The sequence below is a fragment of the Leuresthes tenuis genome, unplaced genomic scaffold, assembly GCF_036924035.1.
Source record: "Leuresthes tenuis unplaced genomic scaffold, fLeuTen1.0.hap1 SCAF_16, whole genome shotgun sequence".
Classification (NCBI taxonomy): Eukaryota; Metazoa; Chordata; class Actinopteri; order Atheriniformes; family Atherinopsidae; genus Leuresthes; species Leuresthes tenuis.
The window spans coordinates 31,232,048-31,254,614 of NW_027325370.1; the positions used below are offsets into that span (position 1 = coordinate 31,232,048).

At 43.2% G+C, this 22,567-nt stretch overlaps 1 protein-coding gene across 3 annotated transcripts in view; it reads left to right on the top strand.

The window, feature by feature from the left end:
• The window catches only part of LOC140272420 (paired box protein Pax-7-like), a 68,257-nt gene extending 64,204 nt beyond the window's left edge, over nucleotides 1-4,053 (top strand). For all 3 annotated transcript variants that reach the window (XM_072367866.1, XM_072367867.1, XM_072367868.1), the window contains exon 9: nucleotides 3,818-4,053. In XM_072367866.1, coding sequence (XP_072223967.1) covers nucleotides 3,818-3,933 — 116 coding nt within the window. In that variant the 3' untranslated portion in view covers nucleotides 3,934-4,053. The remainder of the gene's footprint in view (nucleotides 1-3,817) is intronic.
• The last annotated feature ends 18,514 nt before the right edge of the window (nucleotides 4,054-22,567 follow it).

Here is a 22,567-nt window from a genome sequence, read left to right on the forward strand (position 1 = left end):
TTCTTTTTTAGGGATTCAGAGTCAGAGAAATATATGCTCTTAAGAACAGAAAAATCTGCTTGAATGATCTACTAGCTTTTGATTTGGAATTATTTGGGATATATTTCAGAGTTAAGTACTTACTATCAAGTCACTCTATTTCATAACCAGGCATTTGTTTGTTTATGTGTGTGTGTATTTTTTCTATATTCATAAAATCCAAAATCAAAGAGCCTACTATATTTGGCAAACAGATTTTGTGGAAACCGAATGGTGAGCCCTGCATGTTTAAAGAGAATTCTGTGGGTCAAAACTTGGTTTCATGGTTAGAGTCAGAGCAGGTTATGATTAAGTTTAGGGTGAGGATTAGGATAATGCATTCAGGGTTGATGGTTAGAAAAAGGAACAGGGGAAATGCTGAACCTCAAAAAAAAATGTTCGTGTGTGTGTGTGCAAAGTGGTTCTGAAAACACAGAAAATATTTCCAGACTCCTTGAACATGTGTTGTTACAGAACAATTTGTTTTACATCTAGTAACACAGACTGACAATGTTTGACAGACAAAAGCAGCCAACACTTAAGCTTACATAGACAGAGAAGCAAGTAGTCACAGGAATAACTCTGAAAGCTTGTGTTAATGCGAGAGTTGCTTCCCCTCCCAGGTTCAGCTGGCGATAACTTCTTTGACAACTGGACTGACAGAGGTGATGTGACAGGGTTTGTGTATGTTGCGGCTACAGGGGGGAGATAAATATGGTATGTCAGTTCAGAAGCTAATATGCACAGAAAGGAAACTGTCACATCTATGCTGAGGAGAAAAATAAATAAGAGCACCTATGGGTGGGCATGTCCATCTGTCAAGATGCCAGTCACCTAGACAGCGAGTGGGGGAGCAGTGTGTGTATGTGTGTTTGTGTTTCACAAGGGCTTAGTGAGGCCCTTTAAAGGAAGCTGTTTTTTCTGTCAACCAGGTTTATACCTTAAATCCCCGTTGAGTGTTCAAATCGAGAGTCCTTTGCCTCTGAGATAGAGCTTGATTACACACCCTAACCCACTTGCACAAATACAAGTAAACGCACAGACATGTCAGCTATTGCACCAGTATATACTTTGATCTGTCAGGCGTTTCCTGCATTGGATCAAGAAAAAAGTCAAATTTCTTCAGTAAACTGTTAAACCTGTCGGTGGGAGGGTGAGGAGAGGATGAGAAGCCAAACGAAACCACAAAAGTTATAGATCAGACACAGATAAATAGGAAAATCTCAGTTAACAACGCTTATTTCTCATGAAAATTATTGAAAAACTGAAAACACAACTTGAAATAAATTTCCCAAAGGATTTTTCCAGAAATACAGGAATTATATTCATACTGGATGATTGCCAAAATTCCACTGCAATACAAGGATTAACAAAAAATAAAGTAGGAGTGGGGTTGGGATGGCACCATACTGTAGCAACAGTATGACTACAAGTTGGTGACAGTCAACATTTTTTCTCCTGCTTCCAGTTACACAGACCTCACACCCTCCCTGGATCCACAGCTTCCCTGTCACACCCTTATAGTGTCATCTCATACCTCATTCATGGATCTTCACACAGCCTCACCAACATCTCCCCCAACATCAGGACACACCTGGACCATGTCTGCCCCCCCCTCCAGCATGTCTGTTTTCAGCAGTCAGGTGAAGAAGCAGCTGGAGGTTGCAGGTCCAGATGGGGTCAGCCCAGGGCCCTGAAGACCTGGGCAGAACAGCAATGTGGGATTCTACAACACCTCTTGAATCGTAACCAGGAGAAAGTTCCAGTGCTGTGGAAGACATCCTAACTTGTACCTGTACCTAAAAATCTTACCCATCTGCCCTCAGTGACTACAGATGACTTACCCCAAACATCCCACATCATGAAAGTGATGTAAACACCTTTAAGGGCTCACTACAGGCGGCTTATCATTCTGGAGTTGGTGTTGAAAATACCATCATCTACTTCAAAATGGGCAACAGCATGAGGATAATGTTCTGTCAGTTCTCCAGTGCTTTTACCTTGATTCAGCCTGTACTGTTGTGCAAGAAGCTGCAAAAAATACCAGTGGGTACCTCCAAAATCACCTGGTTAACTGACTACAGTTTGTGATACTGAAGGGTTGTGTGTCTGAGAAGGTGGTGAGCAGAAAAGAATTGGAAATGATGGATGAATATAGATACCTGGGAGTTTTTCTGGACAACATACTACACTGGAAATGCAACACTGGGGTCTACAAGAAGGAACGGGGCAGACTGCTTCTTGAGGACGCTTAGGTCCTTCAATATTTGCAGCAAGATGTTCCATATCTTCTGCAAAGCTGCTTTCACACACGAACAGCAGATGCTTTCAGGAAAAAAAAGAAGAAAAGAAAGAAAAAAACAATTTGATCCTGTCTTTTTTCCACAGTTGCTGTTCATACAAGCACGTCACAGCAGGTGGCTTTCTACAGAGGAGTCCCTCTCCTAGCTCAAAATGCGATTGAAGGTAATGCAGGGGAACTGCTGGCTAGAGTGCAGGAGGCAGTAGGGCATGCAGTATTACTCTTCAACATGTTGAGAACAGATGAGGTTCCTTAATGGGTTGATGTGAGAACTGCATATATCTGTATGTGGCTAGGAGGCTGGATGGAAAATCTCAGCACAAAGTCCAGCAAATGTAGCGTAAATCTGCATTCTCACAAGCCACCACTCTCACAAATCTCTATAAGATTTGAGGGATGCAGTGTGGGAGCGTGGCTTGGGTCTGAATGTTGTCTTTACAAACTGTAACAGCTATTACTGCAGTACAACTTAAAGATAACAGTTTTTAAGACCTATTGTGGATATTACCTGAGAGGACTTTGAAAGGCAAAAATAAGTCTGGGAATACCTGACCAGTCAGAAATGGTTAGGTAAGCAAGCCCCACCTCTTGCGTTCCACATGATTTCAAAAGCATTACCTCCCTGTCATTGCTATTTTTGGGGTAAAATATCTCCCCGAGAACTCTGTTTAGTGCTTAGTTGCTGTACAGTTGTGGCAAGAGGGCTTAAGAAAGGACTTCTAAAAGGTTTCTGGAAAAAGCTGTGTCTGATGTGTCTTTGTTGCGCATCGTTTCATGTTTACAGTGGCACACCGTGGGGTCAAAGTTGGTCCGTCACTGATACGTTTCTGAGCCACCAGAGGAAATAGTAACAGATTTGAAACATGTTCGAGTGTGCTTACACACATTAAGCTGGCATCACAGAACTCGTCACTCTAACCAAAGGTGCTGTTATTACTCAGCTTGACATAAGAAAGCGATGGGGCTGAGCTGAGCTGCTCTGTTTGGCATGTGTGAATAACACAGAGGAACAGTGGCAGATGTCTCTTTTCTGGCTTTAAGGCCCACTGTGTGAAAGAGGCTACTGCACAGGACAGTATAAGAAGAGTGCCTTCATTTCACTTGCCTCAAAACATTAAAAGACAAAATAAATGAGCAGCTAGAGCAGGTCTGTGATATGGCTGGTTTGGAAGTGCACCAGTATGATTACTAACAGCAACTCGGTATTGATTGATTGATTGATTGACTGAGTGATTGAATTCGTTGCCTTGTGCAACATTGTCCTTGCAACTCCAAAAACACATTTTTTCATGAAATAGAAAAATGTCTCTCTTTCAACATTTGATATTTTCTATGCTCTGTTTTATTATTAGATTTTACACACTAACCCAACATTTCTAGTTATTTTTGAGTTTAATCGGCATAACAACAGAATTTGTTCACATCACAATTTTGAGTGTGTCATTAGTATGTGATGAAGTAATCATTGACTCCATTCTGTCTTCCATCCTCTCCTAGCTGCTGTGGATTACTTGGCAAAAAACGTCAGCCTCTCCAATCAGCGCAGGATGAAGCTGGCTGATCACTCAGCTGTACTGGGACTGCTGCAAGTTGAGACTGGCCAGGCCTACTAGTACATTGAATAAGTAGACAGCATGAGACGTAGTCACCAGCACAACCCATACCTCCTGCTACGACACAGATTTCACGGAGAGCATGTGTTTCTGTGTGTGTGTGTGTGTTTGTGTCACCACCTCACTGTATGTGGGGCTGTTACTTAGCTTTTTCAAAGATCCAACATCATGTCCTGTCCCCTCTTATGTCCCCAAAATGTGTATTTCAAGTGTGGGCACAAAAAATATCCACAGATTGTTCTAGCAGCGGTGTGCGGCTTTTTTTTAGCTCAATCATTTATTCATTCATTAATTTATTTTATGGCCCTCTGCTTCTCTCGTATCCTATCGGTTCAATAAACAAGCTTACTGAAATTCTTGTAAATAATTACACAATAAATGTGACTAAATGAAGCTGAACAATGATCCAGATCAGTCAGCGACTGCATCAGTGATTTTGCAGGAACATCAGTAGACCTGCTGATGTCCAGCTCACAGCTGACTGTGTGACGTAGGCCACGTGTTTATTTGCAGATCAGTTAACTGAGATCACTGAGAATACATATGAATATACTGTAATGTCAGATGTGAACACATGTCCTTAGTAAAGTCCATTTGTAATTGGATCACACAATAGGACCGGTAATGTCAGAGAAAACAGCACCCCGGTTGAAATGTTCTGTCGTTTCTGAACTTTCTCTCTGAATGATTACATTTGTTAGAAATTTTGCCCAATTCATCAAACTGTTTTAAACCAACATGGATGGTACTCAAATCAGGTGACATCACAGTTATGAAATCAGGGTTCTATTGGTGCAGAGCGGCAGCTTGGAGAATGACTGCTTAACACGTAGTAGTCATTGGACATAGCTGTGGCCATACAATCAGAGATCATGTTAACCTTGACCTCATTTGCCAGGCATTGTGTTCATGTGGACCGCTGCTCTGGGATCATTGCACTGAAAAGTAATTCATTGGACCTTAATTTCCTCAAGAGAGCATAGAGAGGGGACAGTTTGAAATTTCTATTTTTTTATACACTTTTAGTGGTCGCTCACTGGCAAAATTTTTTTTTTTGGTATCTAATGTATTGATGTGTAAAATCAGCAGATTCACACAGTATCAAGCCGATGATCTAATTAATTTGTAAAGCTGGGAGACAGTTCAGTTAAAGGGGAGCCAAGATTTCAGACTGAATTATGCAGCCGAAAAGCTTTAAACATTCCTCAATAGAACCAACCAAATCCTTCAGAATTTCTAAGTGTCGTGAATATTATTTCTCAGTATTTTTTGCACCAGATTTTGGGAGCAATCAATTTACAATGTAACTCTATAGATAAAAGTGATGTATCGAGTCAACGGTGTACCTTGTATCCTGTTACCTATCAAAGACATTTTTCAGCAGAAAAAAAAAAGAAGTTAATTCTTCTTCCCTCCCTCCTTCACCATTAAAAACATTTGTTCACATTGGAAATTTCCTTTAAATAAGAAAATATCTTCAGTAAATGCAACCCATTTCCTCAGCTAAGTCACCTCATTGTCTCCATAATTAATTGTCATTGTGACGTTGCCTGATGCCACTATGGCTTCTTTCAGCAAGGCTCCAGAGACTGACGACGGTTTGACATGTGTTTATTTTGTACTCGGACAATCTGTTCAAGTGGAGTCGTTCACAGGCCTTCCCTCTCCCGGTTCGTGCTGTCGACTCCACTTCTCTCTCGTCTCTGTTCCAACCCGCTGGTCCAGCACGCCACTGAGTTTTTTAAAGAGAAGAGTGATTAGACAAGTGAATGCCGGTGTAGTTATCACTCACCGTGTCCTGCTCCCCTGAGCTCTCTCCACGCCTCTCTCCTGCAGCTGATGCACCACGCCGCCGCCACAGTCATTAATATTTGAGTCTGTAATTTCAGATAACTTATGGATCACAAATGCTAGCTCATTCCATACACACACGTGTGTTGAGAATTTAAATCACAGGATGAGCAGCTCTTAGCTCAGATGGACAGACTGGTCACACTGAATAGATCTGTAGATGCTGAGCAGCAAGCACATTGTTTAAAAGGAGAGAAAATATAACAAATATTTAAACCAAAATTCTTTCCCATGTTTGCATGTATGTGAGTGGAAGACTGATGTGGACTAATTAGGCCGTTCCTGAAGAAATGACTCAATTCTGCTTTCCCTCTTATCAGCAACAAAACGCACTGGTTGTGACAGTGGTCAGCCAACATCAACTGTCCACAATCATCTGTTACATAATAGAGGGGGGTTAGCTGGGTTGTATCTGCTGTTACATTTGGAGTAACTGACATTGATGTGTTAAAATGTGTTACAGACATTCCAACAACTTTAGGTCCTTAAATTGGCTGCTTATATCTGTCAGTGAAGACAACACATTTACAGATCTCAACTACAGGAAGAATCAGGCCCATTTGAAACTGGCTTTAACTAGAAGGATAGACTTTGATAGCTGTGTTATTTTCCCATACACATTTTGAAGCATTTTTCTGTAAACCATCCTCCCTGTACCCCAGTACCCTGTACCCTACTGCTGCCTCAGGATCAAATTGTGTCTCATGTTTTACGTGTTGTATGTTTCTATTAGAATTGTCACCATTTACAAAAATCAAGTTTTTAATACCCCCTCCCCCCTCTCCCATCACCCTTAACCCCCACCCCCCTCCTCTTCAGCCAGCTTGTTCACAACTCCAGATGTATGCAATATTGGGGTTTCTTTTTCTACTTTGGTGTACAAGCCTAATTGCTTTTTCACAAGAAGCTGCCCGGTTTGAGCTGCAGGCGAGGCAGCAAGCGAGCGACTGTGACGTGCTGCTGTGGTTACACAGACACCGGGTCAAGTACGTCACTTTCTCTCTTTGGTGCGCTGGATAGTCGCGTTTGCATTTCCCTCTGGAAGCAAACTGAGACCTACGTTTTCAGGCAGATCTCTGTGCAATTGTTTGGTCAGAGTTCGAATGAGCTTTCAGACCTGACCAAACGTTCATCTCAGCTTCTCACCACTCAACAGTCAAACATGTTTTTGCTCCAGTTCTATCATGACTTACCTGAAACCATTCTCCTGAAACAACAGTGATGGACTGCATAAATTGCATGTAAATCTTGCTATCTTGCTAGCAAGTGACCTGCTGTGACTGACTGTGGCAAGTTTGTATGTGGCACCGCCGCTTATAACAGCTTATAACAGCTTATAACAGCTTATAACAGCTTTACTCACTTATTTTTCACAATTTTTGTAAGGTAGCAAACTCAACATTAGCAACATTACCTCTCTTTTATCAAGAAGTTACTATAGTATGGATGAGACCAAACTGATACTGAACACTCTGATTTGTCTATACTGAAGTACTTAAAGTTTCCACATCTTTAAATGAATGTTTGAACTTCGAGTGTTCAACCTGTGCAGCTTTATCTTTTTTTGTGTTAAAATTTTTTGCGTTTTTTTGATTAGAGTTTTTTTGATAGAGCATGATAATACATGCATTTCATCGTTGTTAAAAAATTCCCCTTAAGTTAACTGGAATAGAAATAGCTCTGAAGAAATCTGTATTTAGACTTCACCATATTTTGAATAACAACTTTCATTTAAATCTTTTTATATCTTTAAATCTTTTAAGATATATATCTTTTGGATCAGGTAATCAAAATTCATAATGTCAATGAGAAAAAAATCACTTCTCAGAATGTATACAAGTGTCACAAATTGCTGAAACATGACCCTGATTAATGAGAAAAGGGTTTGCCATACATGTCCACACCACAAACTGCACAAGTTTCATAAACTATTAAACTACCGGTGCATGAAGAATGTGCTGCCCAGTCAGCAAGGTCTGCCTTCTTGACTATCTTCACTTAGACTCAACAGAGGGTAAGCTCTTCATCATCAATAAACACCTTGCATAGGAAAGAAACAGTATGATCACATGAGCTGGAGGATAAATGGAAAATATGCAGAATTTTTCCATACATACAAATACTTAAACAATCAAAAATGCGTCTGTATCGTTAAAGGTCTCTTTCTACTTGTCATGCTGCTGTGCTCTTTTATTATTCCAGAGAGATAGTTGGTGTTATGTATTCATTTTAATTTAAAAGATGATGCAATGAATTGGAATCAAGCAGTTTGAACTTAATAAATTCTTTTGCATTGCCACTGGATGCTGGTGTCCATGTACAGATGTTATAACTGTCATAATAATGTGATGTTTATGGGTTTTTTTCTGCATTGAAACAATAGCCATGAAAATGCTTTAGGTTCTAGCTGTGCTAACTTTCTACCTTGTGTATATATTTTTTTCGGTAACAGCAAATCAAACCGAAGGAAACATTAAGGGTCAAATGTATAGATTACACTGATCCCCATCTCCTGCCAGACACATACCATTTACAGCTTTACGTCTCCACTTTTTCCATTCTGTAATTGATTTGTTGAAGCTTGATGTGTTGGAATAAATTTGGAAGTTTTGCATGTGTGTATTTGATAATAGTTTAATTTATTATGTATTAGTCTAGCAAAAAAAAGTATATTGACATTTATTCCATCCAGCCTCTTGCTATGTCTAACAGTTGTGTGATCTTTTCATTAAAGCTCTACAAATGGACCAAAAACAAAAAAAAGAGAGTGGTGTTGATTGAAGTCCAAACACATTAGATGGAATATGAAGTTTGAAATCTGAAAAAAACAGATGAATAGATGAAGGGAAAGACAGAAGTGGTATTAACAATATTCAATTCAATTCAATTCAATTTAATTCAATTCAATTCAGATTTATTCATGTTGTGCCAAATCACAACAAATGTCATCTAAACGCACTTTAAACATATAGTCCAACTTAAACCAATTACAGTCCAGTTAATTGTAATGTAATCATAACCTAAACAAGTCAAAGTATTAAAAATCCAGATAAGGCCATTTTATACTACACTAATTGACAGAGCCAGACTCAGGAAGGGTGGCCATCCACCTCGACCAGCTGGGGTTTGAGAAGACAGAAAAGAGGGAAAAGAGGGGGGAAAAACACCATAACACCATTCAAAGGATACCTGTTGGAACAGGGAAACACAAGTTAATAACCACAATAATGTCACATGTTCATGGAGAGTAAAGAGAGCAGAGGGAGGAGAGGTGCATCATGGGAACTCCCCCAGCAGTTTCAGGATCACCTGAGCCAGGTGTCTTAGAGAGGGTGTCTGCTTCCTGAACCCAAACTGGCAGCTGGTTCCACAGAGAGGGGCCTGATAACTGAAGGCTCTGCCTCCCATTCTGCTTTTAGAAACTCTGGGAACAACAAGTAAACCTGCAGTTTGGGAGCAAAGTGCTCTGTTAGGAAAATATCTTACAATGAGATCTTTAAGATATGATGGAGCTCGGTCATTAAGAGCTTTATATGTGAGGAGAAGAATCTTAAATTCTATTCTATTCTCTTCTATTCTATTCTATTCAGTCCTAGAAACCAGTTTTATATGTGCGTCAAATAATAAATTCTGGTCAAAAATAACTCCAAGGTTCCTCACTGTAGAATTAGAAGCCAAGGAAATACCATCTAGAATAACTATATAGCAAGACAGTTTCTTCATGCCTTTCTGTCTAATGTTACCTAATTGAAGCATGTATAAAATGAAAAGAATTGAACAAACTGGAATCTATCAGATAAATATGACTTAAACCAGCCTAATGCAGTTCCTTTAATCCCAATAACATGTTCAAGTCTCTGTAACAGAATGCTGTGATCGATCGTATCAAATGCAGCACTGAGATCCAACAGGACAAGCACAGAAACAAGTCCGCTATCAGAGGCTAAGAGGAGATCATTGGTAACTTTCACCAGTGCTGTTTCTGTGCTATGATGCACTCTGAATCCTGACTGAAACTCTTCAAACAGATTATTTCTATGTAAATGATCACAAAGTTGAACTGCAACTAGTTTTTCAAGAACTTTAGGCAAAAAAGGGAGATTGGATATAGGTCGATAATTAGCCAACACTTCTGTATCAAGAGTATGTTTTTTAAGTAAAGGTTTAATTACAGCAACCTTAAAAGTCTGAGGTAAATATCCTGTCAACACAGACCGATTGATCAAATCCAACATGGAAGTGTCAATTAAGGGGAAAATCTCCTTGAACAGTCTGGTTGGGATTGGGTCTAAAATACAAGTTGATGGTTTAGAAGAGACTATTGCTGTTGTTAGCTCAGAGAGATCAACTGGGCAGAAGCCGTCTAAATACAAATCAGGTTCTAAAGATACTTCTAAAGCTGCTCTACTTGATGATACATCAGTGATAATAGTGGGAAGGATTCCATCAATCTTCTCTCTGATAGAAACAATTTTATTGATAAAGAATCTCATGAAATCATCACTGCTGAGAGTTAAAGGAATACATGGCTCAACAGAGCTCGGACTCTTTGTCAGCCTGGCTACAGTGCTGAAAAGAAACCTGGGATTATTCTTATTCTCTTCTAGCAATGATGAATAATAAGCAATTCTAGCTTTATGAAGGGTTTATATGTTATCAGACTTTCTTTCCAGGCTGAGTGAGATTCTTCTAAATTAGTGCAAGACCATTGTCTTTCCTGCTTTCTTGAAGTCTGCTTTAATGCACACAGCTCTGAAATAAACCAAGTAGTCAAGTAAACAATTTTCCACAGCTGAGACCCTTTTGCTTGCAATATAAAAGATGAATAAATTTTACGCTCACAGGGTTGCAGATTAAGGTGTGTTGAATACAAGAGAAGCAAATCCATTTGAAGTCCAGTGGAATATTCACAGAAAAGATTAGCTTCTTTCTAATGATCACCTCTTTTGAGAACATTTTAATTTACTCAATTTCCCAGGTGCAATGTAGAAATGTTCATTGAGCCTCATGCATTTAAAGTCTCTGGTGTTTTATTGTTGTATTTATTTAATTCGAAAGGAGTTGCACTAACCGATTATATCTAAATAATATCAAATTAGAAATTGTGGATGTTTGAAATTTTTCACATGTATATTTCCAGGTATCTCCTTAAATGTCCTATTTTAAACCCATCCTTCAAAAATCAAGCTTGGTTATTAAGGTTTAGACAGAGCCAGATGCAGGTCGGTTATTTACTTCCAGATATTCTTCCGAACAGGCTGATTAGATCTAACAATGCTGGTATGGAGGTATTTCATTGTTTTAAGAATAAAATGTGTCTGTCTGCTGCCATTTGCAGTTCCTTTTATCCTCATAGTTGATCTTATCACTACTGACTGGTTTAAAGACTAGAATTAGAAAATGGGTACTAAAGTAGACATCAGGGTGAATCTTGCCACATCTAAGGTAAGCTCACTCCATCCTGTCAAAGGCCTTCTCTGCATCTGCTGTATCTTTTTTCTTAATTTTGGCTATGCAGTATGTTATGAATGCACCCCACATTATGGAGTCCTTTTAGCGTTTATTTTCAAACCCATCCATCTATCCATCCATCATCTGCCGCTTATCCGGGGGTCGGGTTGCGGGGGCAGCAGCTTGAGCAGAGAAACCCAGACGTCCCTGTCCCCGGCCACTTCCTCCAGCTCTTCCGGGGGGACCCTGAGGCGTTCCCAGGCCAGCCGAGAGACATAGTCTCTCCAACGTGTCCTGGGTCTTCCCCGGGGTCTCCTCCCAGTGGGACGTGCCCGGAACACCTCCCCAGGGAGGCGTCCACGGGGCATCCTAACCAGATGCCCGAGCCACCTCATCTGACTCCTCTCAATGTGGAGGAGCAGCGGTTCTACTCCGAGCCCCTCCCGGATGACTGAGCTTCTCACCCTATCTCTAAGAGAGAGCCCACACACCCTGCGGAGGAAACCCATTTCGGCCGCTTGTATTCGCGATCTTGTTCTTTCGGTCACTACCCACAACTCGTGACCATAGATGAGGATGGGAACGTAGATTGACCAGTAAATAGAGAGCTTCGCCTTCTGGCTCAGCTCCTTCTTCACAACGACGGGTCGGTGCAGAGCCCGCAATACTGCAGACGCCGCACCGATCCGCCCGTCAATCTCACACTCCATTCGTCCCTCACTCGGAGGCCCCGAGGTACTTGAACTCCTCCACTTGGGGAAGGATCTCATTCCCGACCCGGAGAGAGCATTCCACCCTTTTCCGGCTGAGAACCATAATCTCGGATTTGGAGGCGCTGATTCTCATCCCAGCCGCTTCACACTTGGCTGCGAATCGCTCCAGTGAGAGCTGAAGGTCACGGCCTGACGACGCTAACAGCACCACATCATCTGCAAAAAGCAGAGACCCGATTCTGAGGTCGCCAAATCGGACACCTTCAACGCCCTGGCTCCGCCTAGAAATTCTGTCCATAAAAGTTAGGAACAGAATCGGTGACAAAGGGCAGCCCTGACGGAGTCCAACTCTCACCGGAAACGTATCCGACTTACTGCCGGCAATGCGGACCAAACTCTAACACCGGTCATACAGAGACCGAACGGCCCCTATCAAGGGGTCCGGCACTCCATATTCCCGGAGCACCCCCCACAGGACTCCACGAGGGACACGGTCGAACGCTTTCTCCAGGTCCACAAAACACATGTAGATTGGTTGGGCGAACTCCCATGCACCCTCCAGGATCCTGCCGAGGGTATAGAGCTGGTCCACTGTTCCACGGCGAGGACGAAAGCCACACTGCACCTCCTGAATCCGAGGCTCGATTATCCGACGGATCCTCCTCTCCAGTACCCCCGAATAGACCTTACCAGGGAGGCTGAGGAGTGTGATACCCCTATAGTTGGAACACACCCTCCGGTCCCCTTTTTAAAGAGGGGGACCACCACCCCGATCTGCCAGTCCAGAGGCACTGTCCCTGATGTCCACGCGATGCTGCAGAGGCGTGTCAGCCAAGAAAGCCCTACAACATCCAGAGCCTTGAGAAACTCAGGACGGACCTCATCCACCCCTGGGGCCTTGCCACCGAGCTCTCCGACTCTGCCTCTTCTGAGCACGTGTTGGTAGGATTGAGGAGTTCCTCGAAGTATTCCCCCCACCGACTCACAACATCCCTAGTTGAGGTCAGCAAAGTCCCGTCCCCACCGTACACAGTGTTGACTGTGAGTCACGGAACATGGCCCATTTGGACTCAATGTCCCCCACCTCCCCCGGGATATGGTTGAAGCTCTGCCGGAGGTGGGAGTTAAAGTTCCTTCTGACGGGGGATTCTGATAAACGCTCCCAGCAGACCCTCACAATACGTTTGGGCCTGCCAGGTCTGATCGGCATCCTCCCCCACCAGCGGAGCCAACTCACCACCAGGTGGTGATCAGTTGACAGCTCCGCCCCTCTCTTCACCCGAGTGTCCAGGACGTACGGCCGCAAGTCCGATGATACAACCACAAAGTCGATCATCGAACTGCGGCCAAGGGTGTCCTGGTGCCAAGTGCACATATGGACCCCCTTATGCCTGAACATGGTGTTCGTTATGGACAGTCCATGACTGACACAGAAGTCCAACAACATAACACCACTCTGATTCAGATCGGGGGGGCGTTCCTCCCAATCACACCCTTCCAGGTCTCACTGTCATTGCCCACGTGAGCATTGAAGTCCCCCAGCAGAACGAGGGAGTCTCCGGTAGGAGCATTCTCCAGTGCCTCCCCCAGAGACGTGGGACCAAAAAGGGTGGGTACTCTGAACTGTTGTTTGGCTCATAGGCACAAACAACAGTCAGGACCCGTCCCCCCACCCGAAGGCGGAGGGAGGCTACCCTCTCGTTCACTGGGGTAAACCACAATGTACTGGCACACAGCCGGAGGGCAATAAGTATGCCCACACCTGCTCTGCGCCTCTCACCACGGGCAACTCCAGAGTGGAAGACAGTCCACCCCTCTCAAGAGGACTGGTTCCAGAGCCCAAGCCGTGCCTCGAGGTAAGTCCGACTATATCTAGCCGGAACCGCTCAGCCTCGCGCACCAGCTCCGGCTCCTTCCCCAACAGAGAGGTGACATTCCACGTCCCAAGAGCTAGCTTCAGTAGCCTAGGATCAGACCGCCAAGGCCTCCGCTTTCGGCTGCTACCCATCTCACAAGGCACCCGACCCCCTTGGCCCCTCCCACGGGTGGTGAGCCCGTCGGAAGGGGGACCCACGTCATGATTTCGACCAAGCCCCATGGGCACAGGCCCGGCCACCAGGCGCTCGCTGCCAGGGGGGAGGCCCGGTGTCCCACATCCGGGCAAGAGATGACGAGGTCCAAATTTATTTTTCATCATAAGGAGTCTTTTGAGCTATTCTTTGTCTGGTCCCTCATCTAGGATCTGTTTGCCTTGAGTGACCCTACCAGGGGCTTAAAGCTCCGGGCAACATAGCTCCCAGACTCATTGGGGCACGTAAACTCCCCCACCACGATAAGGTGACAACTCAGGTAAAAACATTTTTGTATTTGTCACGATTTATGCTTTGATTAATGTCTTGTCTCGTCATTTCCTGTTTTTTTCCTCCTGTGTCAAGTGTCTGATTGTCTTCCCTGATTCCCAAAGTGTTTCCACCTGTTCCCCATGGCTCCTCATGGGTTCAAATAGTCTGCGTCTCCCTTGTCTTGTGCCAGTGTGTTGTACTCTGTTATGAGCCTCACTCTAGCGTCCTTGATCCACAGTATCCATAGCCATCGATTCCTTGAGCTTGCAGTGTAGCGATCCTCCTGCAGAGCATATCCTTTGTTTGTAATTTATTCCTTAGTTCTAGCTTATCCACAACCCTGCATCTTTGTCCTGTGTCCTGAGGCCTTGACAGTACACACTGGCAAGTGAGGACGCAGCAGGGTCTAGTCTCACCCACAGAGAGGGTTTTTGCCAGAATGGACCCAGTAGTTCTCCAGGCTCTCCAGAGCCGGCTCGCAGCCCTGTACAAGTGCGTGGCCGAGGGGGCCGACAGTTTCGCCCGGAGGAGAGTGTCCGGAGACTTCCTGGAGGAATTCCAGGAGGGGTTAGTTATGGAGATCCCCACACTCCAGGAAACCTGGGAGGCCGCGAGACACATCCATTTTGCGGCTGCGATGGATGTTTTCGGCCTGGACTAGGCTGTGCTCCACCAGATTTACACCTCTCCTTTTGCCTCCCCAGTTTCTGCTCCTGTGTTGCTGTCCGCACAGCCAGCCGCCACTTCCAAGCTGGCCGCTGCCACAGTCCTGCCCCACCACTCCGCTGACGCCGCCATGACCAAGACTGTGGTTCCAGCCACGACCCCGGCTGTGGTTCAAGCCACGACCCCGACTGTGGTTCCAGCCACGACCCCGACTGTGGTTCCAGGCATGACCCTGACTGTTACTACCAAGAATAATTTGACCACGACCTGTCACGATTTATGCTTTTATTCATGTCTTGTCTCATCATTTCCTATTTTATTTTGAAACACTAACTGCTCCTCTCATTTCAGGTACCTTGCCCTTCCTCTTGTGTCAAGTGTCTGATTGTTTTCCCTGATTCCCAAAGTGTTTCCATCTGTTCCCCATGGCTCCTCATGGGTTCAAATAGTCTGCGTCTCCTTTGTCTTGTGCCAGTGTGTTGTACTCTGTTATGAGCCTCACTCTAGCGTCCTTGATCCACAGTATCCACAGCTATCGATTCCTTGAGCTTGCAGTGTAGCGATCCCCCTGCAGAGCATATCCTTTCATCCATCCATTTTCTATACCGTCAATCCGTCAGTCGGGTCGCAGGGGGGGTGGCTGGAGCCTATCCCAGCAGTCGTCGGGCAAAAGGCGGGGTACACCCTGGACAGGTCGCCAGTCCATCACAGGGCCAAATAGAGACAAACGAGACAAACAACCACACACGCTCACACTAGCATATCCTTTGTTTGTAATTTATTCCTTAGTTCTAGCTTAACCATGACCCTGCATCTGTGTCCTGTGTCCTGAGGCCTTCACAGTATTCTCCCATAATACCTGAGAATGTACCCTCTAGTCTTTTTGCCAGCCTTTTTCTGAAGTTTTATATATCTGTGTTCATTTGACTTATCTGACTCATATTCTTGCATGTATTATTCTGCAATGTTTGCTATGTTTAGGAAAACAGATCAATCTTAATATTCTTCAATCAAATTCTAAAATGATGTAATTTTCTAGTTCACGATTTCTTTCTGACTTAAAAATCACAAATTCTATATATGTGATGTACACATAAAACTGTGTGTATTTTCTAAAAAAAAAAAGAGCAAAATACTATTTAGAAAGGATATCTAAATGCATTTAAGCAAATAACAATAATCCATCCATCCATTTTCTATACCCACCTTATCCAAAGTAGGGTCATGGGGGGGCCCGGAGACCATCCCATCTGTCATTGGGTGAGAGAAGGTGTACACCCTGGACGGTTTGCCAGTCCATCCCAGAATAACAATAATAACCCTTTTTTTAAAAAAAATTTTTTAGCAATACATCTTAACACTAGGACCAAGGTAAAATGTTGACAACAATGACATTTGCAGAAAGAGAAAAGGGTATTACTCTGGCTGAAAGACGTTGCTATGACGAGAGCAGTGATTGAAAGTCTTGCCTGTAGATGTTCAACCACCCATACAGATGAAGCACAGGCTTACTGTTCACTTGGAGTAGAACTATGTCACGCTCTCAACTCTCACAATGAAAGCCTGATATTTTCTTAAATCTTGTAATTATTTCAGGATAGATATGTACCTGGGCCAAAGCTGTCTGAGCACTACAGTAAGGAGATTGCCCCCTCTATAGTAAGCTTACAGGGGACATATTGTTATGATTGGCTAACAATATCTGCTTGTAAGTAGTGTAACTACGCAGTGTGAATCAGACGCAAGAATAAAAGTGAATAAATGGTAGATTCCTCTCTACCTCCTCTCTGACAGCTGTTTCCAATCCATCTTATTTAGCTCAAGCTTTCCCTCATAACAAAAGAAAGTGACACATTATCTTTTTTTAACTAGTTTATCCCCACCCTGACTGATTGCTGCTGCTGCCATCAACTCCATCCTCTTTCATTTACTGTCAAGTCTTTTCTTAAGTCTAATGTCTTTTATGTCTTATCATAGCAGTCCCCTGGATGAATGATTACTGAGCTCTGTAAAAACCTCTGTTGTTCCACACCCTGCTCTTACAACCTGCCTCCTCACTCACAGCACTCCTCTTATTCTAATCTCTTCACTTCTGTAGCACATTGAAATTAAGCTGGGATGAAGACGAGTGTCTTACTAACCCCTTTTCTGACATCCGATCATCAAGCCACCTCATTATGGAAAATGCTTCACTACTTCTGAGTCAATATGACAGCTGCTCCGAACATTGTTAAAATACAACATGAGTCACTGATACACACATAGCACCACAATGCAATTAACATACCGAAATACATTTTTATTATTAATCTGCATCCTTAATTTTAGTTGATTCTATGAGAATCATGTAAAAACACACAGGAGATGTCATTTGAGAGATATATGAAGCATCCTCTTTATGACATTAAGGCTCTTGGAAAGAGGAGAATGATCACCAATAACAGAAAGCAGCTACAACAGGCAAGGCAAGTTTATTTGTAGAGCACAATTCGTACCCAAGGCATTTCAAGGTGCAGTGTGTCTGTGTCACCTTGTATGTTGACAGGCACTAGGACATTTTATGGTAGCTGGTCCATATTATTTTGAGCAAGAAAATAGGTATTTTAGGAGTTTGGTCAGTATCATTCAGTAAGAACCTCAACGAGTAGACAAGTAGGGAACAAACTTGAATTTATTTGAATAATAAATTATAAATTATTTGAATAATTTACAACCCTGTATAATTGTTAATATTCATCTAATGCTGGGTAAGATGTATTTTACATGAATGCATGTGATGTATATCCAACCCAAGCACTTAAAAGAAACCTTAAAAGCTGTGGTAAATAGTCAGGTTGGTATTGGGTATTATCCAGAGGTGTGGACTCGGGTCATAACTTCAATGACTTCTGACTTGATAGAGTCATAAAGGACTTGAACTCGACGCAGACTTTAATATTAATGACTTGCGAATTCAGTTAGACTTGAGCCTTTTGAGCTTTATGTGTTTTTTTTTTTTAAGTTTCTAATTGTTCTGCCCTCAGTAAAAATGTGTTTGATAAAAAGGTTCATAAAAATTTAATGATAAAAATTTCATAGTTCACTGGTAGCTTATCAGTAAGCCTGTCTATTCATGTCCAACATGCTCCTGTGTTTTACATGTCGCCAAAACCTCTGAAAGCAATGGGTGTAGTTTTATGAAGTGTTTAATAGCTAATACAATAATTCAAAGTAAACACAAGAAAATGGACCATACTCATTGAATAATTCCCTAAATTCAACAATTAACCTTCTAACACTAGCTCAGTACTTCATAAGGAACCACCTGATCCCTATAATCCCTATATAGTCCAGTGAGCAGTGCTGGCCAACATGTCATTGGGGTTATCAGGTGGGAACCTCCTTTCATCAGTGTTTCATCTAGTTGGGCCCATGACCCCCAGAAGGCTAGACAGTGATCACTGGTGCCCCAGAGTCACTCCCCTAATGCCAACCATCACTGCTCCTGACACCACAACAACCATCTTTTCTTCAACAACCACAAGCTACCCCAGCCTCTCACCAACTGCACACCAGTCATAGCGGGGTGGGGATACAAACCCTGGTTCGGACAGAGGGTAGAAATAGAAGAGGTAAAGGTAAATAGGAATGGGATTCAAACCCTGGTTCGGGTAGGGGGTAATGAAAGTATAGAGGGTGCCAGAGGTGAGGGCTAGACAAGACACTCTGGCAGATTCAGCAGACAAACTCGCCTCAACAGTCCTACACCGCCTGGTTTCAAAAGGTTCACACGTGCCACACCCTTCACTTAAATACAGTATTCCTTCCTTGCTTCTCCCAAGTGTCTGTTTACTCTAAGTGCTCCCCCTGCTGGGCCCCTAGCTACTATTTCTTCTTCTAATCCAAATCCACTGACTGGACTTTATTGCTTCATCTGACACTTCCTTCACTATTTTCCTCACACTCTGTCCACTTACACCCATCTCCCTCAACAGTGAGACAACAGACAAATCACTCTGTTGGAGTCTTCTAAATTCGAGGAACGCCACTGTCTCTCCAGCTTTCTTGCAGTCTGCTTTAACGCACGCAGCTGTGAATTATACCAAGGAGCCAACCTCTTCTGACTGATTACCTTCCTTTTCAGAGGGGCAACATTGTCCAGTGTTGTACGCATTGAAGCTATAGTGCTGTCAACAAGAGAGTCAAGTTCTACTGGAGTAAAGTTTAAGTAGCCGTACTCTGTTATATCTGCACATGGCAGTGAAGAAAAGGATGATGAAATTAACTCTTAAACTCTGGTTACAGCATTCTCTGACCGACACCTTCTATATGTAAAATTCTTCTCAGAAACCGTGTAGTCAAGTAACGTAAATTCAAAGTTATTAAAAAATGGTCAGACAAGACAGGGTTATGAGGGAACACTGTTAACTGTTCACTCTCAATGCCATAAGTCAGCACAAGGTCAAGGGTATGATTAAGGCAGTGAGTAGGTCTGTGAACACTTTGAGAAAATCCAATAGAGTCTAATATAGAATTAAAGTTAATATTTAGGCTGTCATTTTCAACATCTACATGAATATTAAAGTCACCAACTTCAATGACTTTATCTGTACTCAGCACTAACTGGGATAAAAACTCTGAGAATTCAGACAGAAACTCAGAATAAGGGCCAGGTGGACGATACACAACAACAAACACAAGAGGTTTTTGTGATTTCCACTTTGAGAAAAACTGAGAATCAGAGATTAAAAAGAGCTAAAACTAATCTTGGGTCTAGGACTGATTAGTAACGAGGAAAGTGAACATTTAAATAGTCAGAGGAAGTTTATTCATTAATCCACCATGATCCTCCTGCTGCAGTCAGGTTTCTGTATCTGGGCGCTCACACCAAAAGTGACATAATTGCCTGTGGTCGCTCAGGTCGCTCCCAATGTGTCGCCTGCAGTCACTGCACTCCAAAAGCAACTTGAGGGACCAAAGCGAACAAAGCGTCCGAAGCGACCAAAGGAGCGGGTCTTTCAAACAGCAGGCATATATGATAATCCATATATACATTGGTTCCCTCTTTCACCATGGATCGCACTCTGGGCAGCCTTCTTTGTGTTGCACCCATTGCTGTTGGTCCATCTGGGTCCATAACGTCCTGAGAAATCGGCCTCTCCACGGAGAATTTCACCGGCTGATTCAGGAGCTTCACTTCGATGATGTTTGTTTCCAGCGCTATTTCCGACTGGATCATTTTTTATTGTCTCTGTAGACAAATAGGCTTAGCTTAGCTCTGTGAAACCGGAGACCGTAATAATTAATTTCTCCTCCATTGCAGAGGGTTAGGGTTGTAAGTGTGTAAACTACAACTCTGCATCCTGGTCTCAACCCTGGGTTGTCATGTTTTTGGATGACTATTAAATTCGTCTATATTTCTAGAAATGAGAGCCGCTCCTTCCAAAGTGGGATGGATGCCGTCTCTCCACATCAGACCAGGTTTTCTCCAGAAAGATTGCCAATTATCTATGTAGCCCACATTGTTTGCTGGACACCATCTAGACAACCAGCGATTGAATGAGGACATACGGCTAAACATGTCATCACTGGTCAGATTTGGCAGGGGTCCAGAGAAAACTCATTGAGTCATTGTCCAGAGTCTGACATCGTTTTGGCAAAATTACACACCGATGCAACATTAATTTTAGTGACCTCCGATTGGCGTAACCGGGTGTCATTACCGCTGACATGAATAATAATTTTTTTACTGTATTTACTCTTATCCTTAGCCAGCAGTTTTAAATAGGATTCTATGTCGCCTGCTCTGGCCCCTGGAATACATTTGACTGTGGTCGTTGGTGTCTCTAATGCCACTGACTATAAAGCTGCCAATTACCAAGGTTTTGTCCTCAGCGGGTGTGTTGCTGAGTGGGGAAAAATCTCTGTGAAACGTGGACAGGTTGATGGTGAACCACAGGCTTGACTTTAGGGTCGTGTCTCCTCTTCCTGACCGCCACCCAGCCAGTCTGGGGTCCCAGCTGCTTGGGTTCTGCTAAGGGGCGCCTAATGGGGCTAGCTACACTAGCTACGGTAGGTGGCTCCATACTGAGGGACCTAGCTAGCTATTGGGTGGTTTTTAACGATGCAGAGCCGAGCTTCCAGTTCAGATAACCTCGCCTCCAAAACTACAAAAAGGCTGCATTTGTTACATGTACCATTGTCACTAAAGGAGGCAGGGGAGTAACTAAACATCTGACACATGGAGCAGGTGAAAGCAAGAGATGGAGGAAGAGAACTGGTAACCATGCTAAGCTAGAGAACCACTAAAAATTTAAAATAAACTCCAAATATCTGTAGGAATGAGTGTTTGAATAGAACAAGTATATGATAGAGTTAACTATGCAAAAAATGTGGAGAAAAAAGGAGAACTTGAGGGATTTTTAATAGTCCAAGAGGAGCAAGAAATTCCTTACAGAACACAATCAAGGTAACAGGAAGTGATGCAATACGTCTTACCGCAAATCATCAGCGGATTTTCCCCCAGGCTTTGTGTCACTCCCAGGTGGAGACAATCTGCAGAGCTGTATAGTGATCACACCTAACTACACCCCGGTCCTGAGTGTCTAAAGGAGGGAGCTAACCTCCCCTCCTCATGCAGGAGCAGCTGGCTGTCTTTGTCTTTGTCTTACATTTTCTAGCTTGCTAGTTTAGTCATGGAAGCTTTTAATCCCTATTTCAAATTTTTTGTAGCCCTGGGTTGATATTTGTTGTGCAAACCCAGCACTTTTTGTTTTTGATCAAGTTCAGTTGCACTTTCTGCTTACTTTGGCAAATAAATTCTTTAATTAGATATTTGGTCAGATGATTTGATAGAAACTCGAAAATGCAAAGGTTATGACTTAAACCGGACTGGTTTGGTCTGAGCTGTAGGTTGGGTTGGACAGGCTGTCAGTTTGTCCTCCTGGTTGGAATCTGCGCTTCTTCTGTCCAGTTGTTGCATCTGTTATTCATAAGCCTCATCATTGAAGTAGCTCTTAGGACCAGCTTTTGCACCCAGTCTCCGCCAGATTGTCAGCTTCTACAGTGTCGTAAACCAGGTCACTTCACAACGCTTCCTTTTGTAATGAATTCTCTTGTGCTAAGAGACTATCTCCTGTGCTTCCAATATTTGCTTGTTGGTCAATAAGTGGCTTGCTCACCTGTGCTTTCCACTGGTCTCTTTTATGCAAGTCAGCTCCAATGAAAGACTCTCTGTGGATTACTTACCTCATCTACTTGCCTGCCTGCCCCCCTCCCACACACACTTTTAATGTGACGTCAGCCCCCCCTTTGCAGTTATAACAGCTTCAACTGTTCTGGGAAAGCTTTCCACAAGGTTTAGGAGTATGTTTATGGGAATTTTTGACCATTCTTCCAGAAGTGCATTTGTGAGGTCAGACACTGATGTTGGCTCACAGTCTCCGCTCTAATTTATCCCAAAGGTGTTCTATGAGGTCAGAACCAGGCCAGTCAGGTTCTTCCACACCAAACTGGCTCATCCATGTCTTTATGAACCTTGCTTTGTGCACTGGTGCGCATTCATGCGGAACAGGAAGGGGCCATCCCCAAACCGTTTCCACAAAGTTGGGAGCATGAAATTGTCCAAAATCT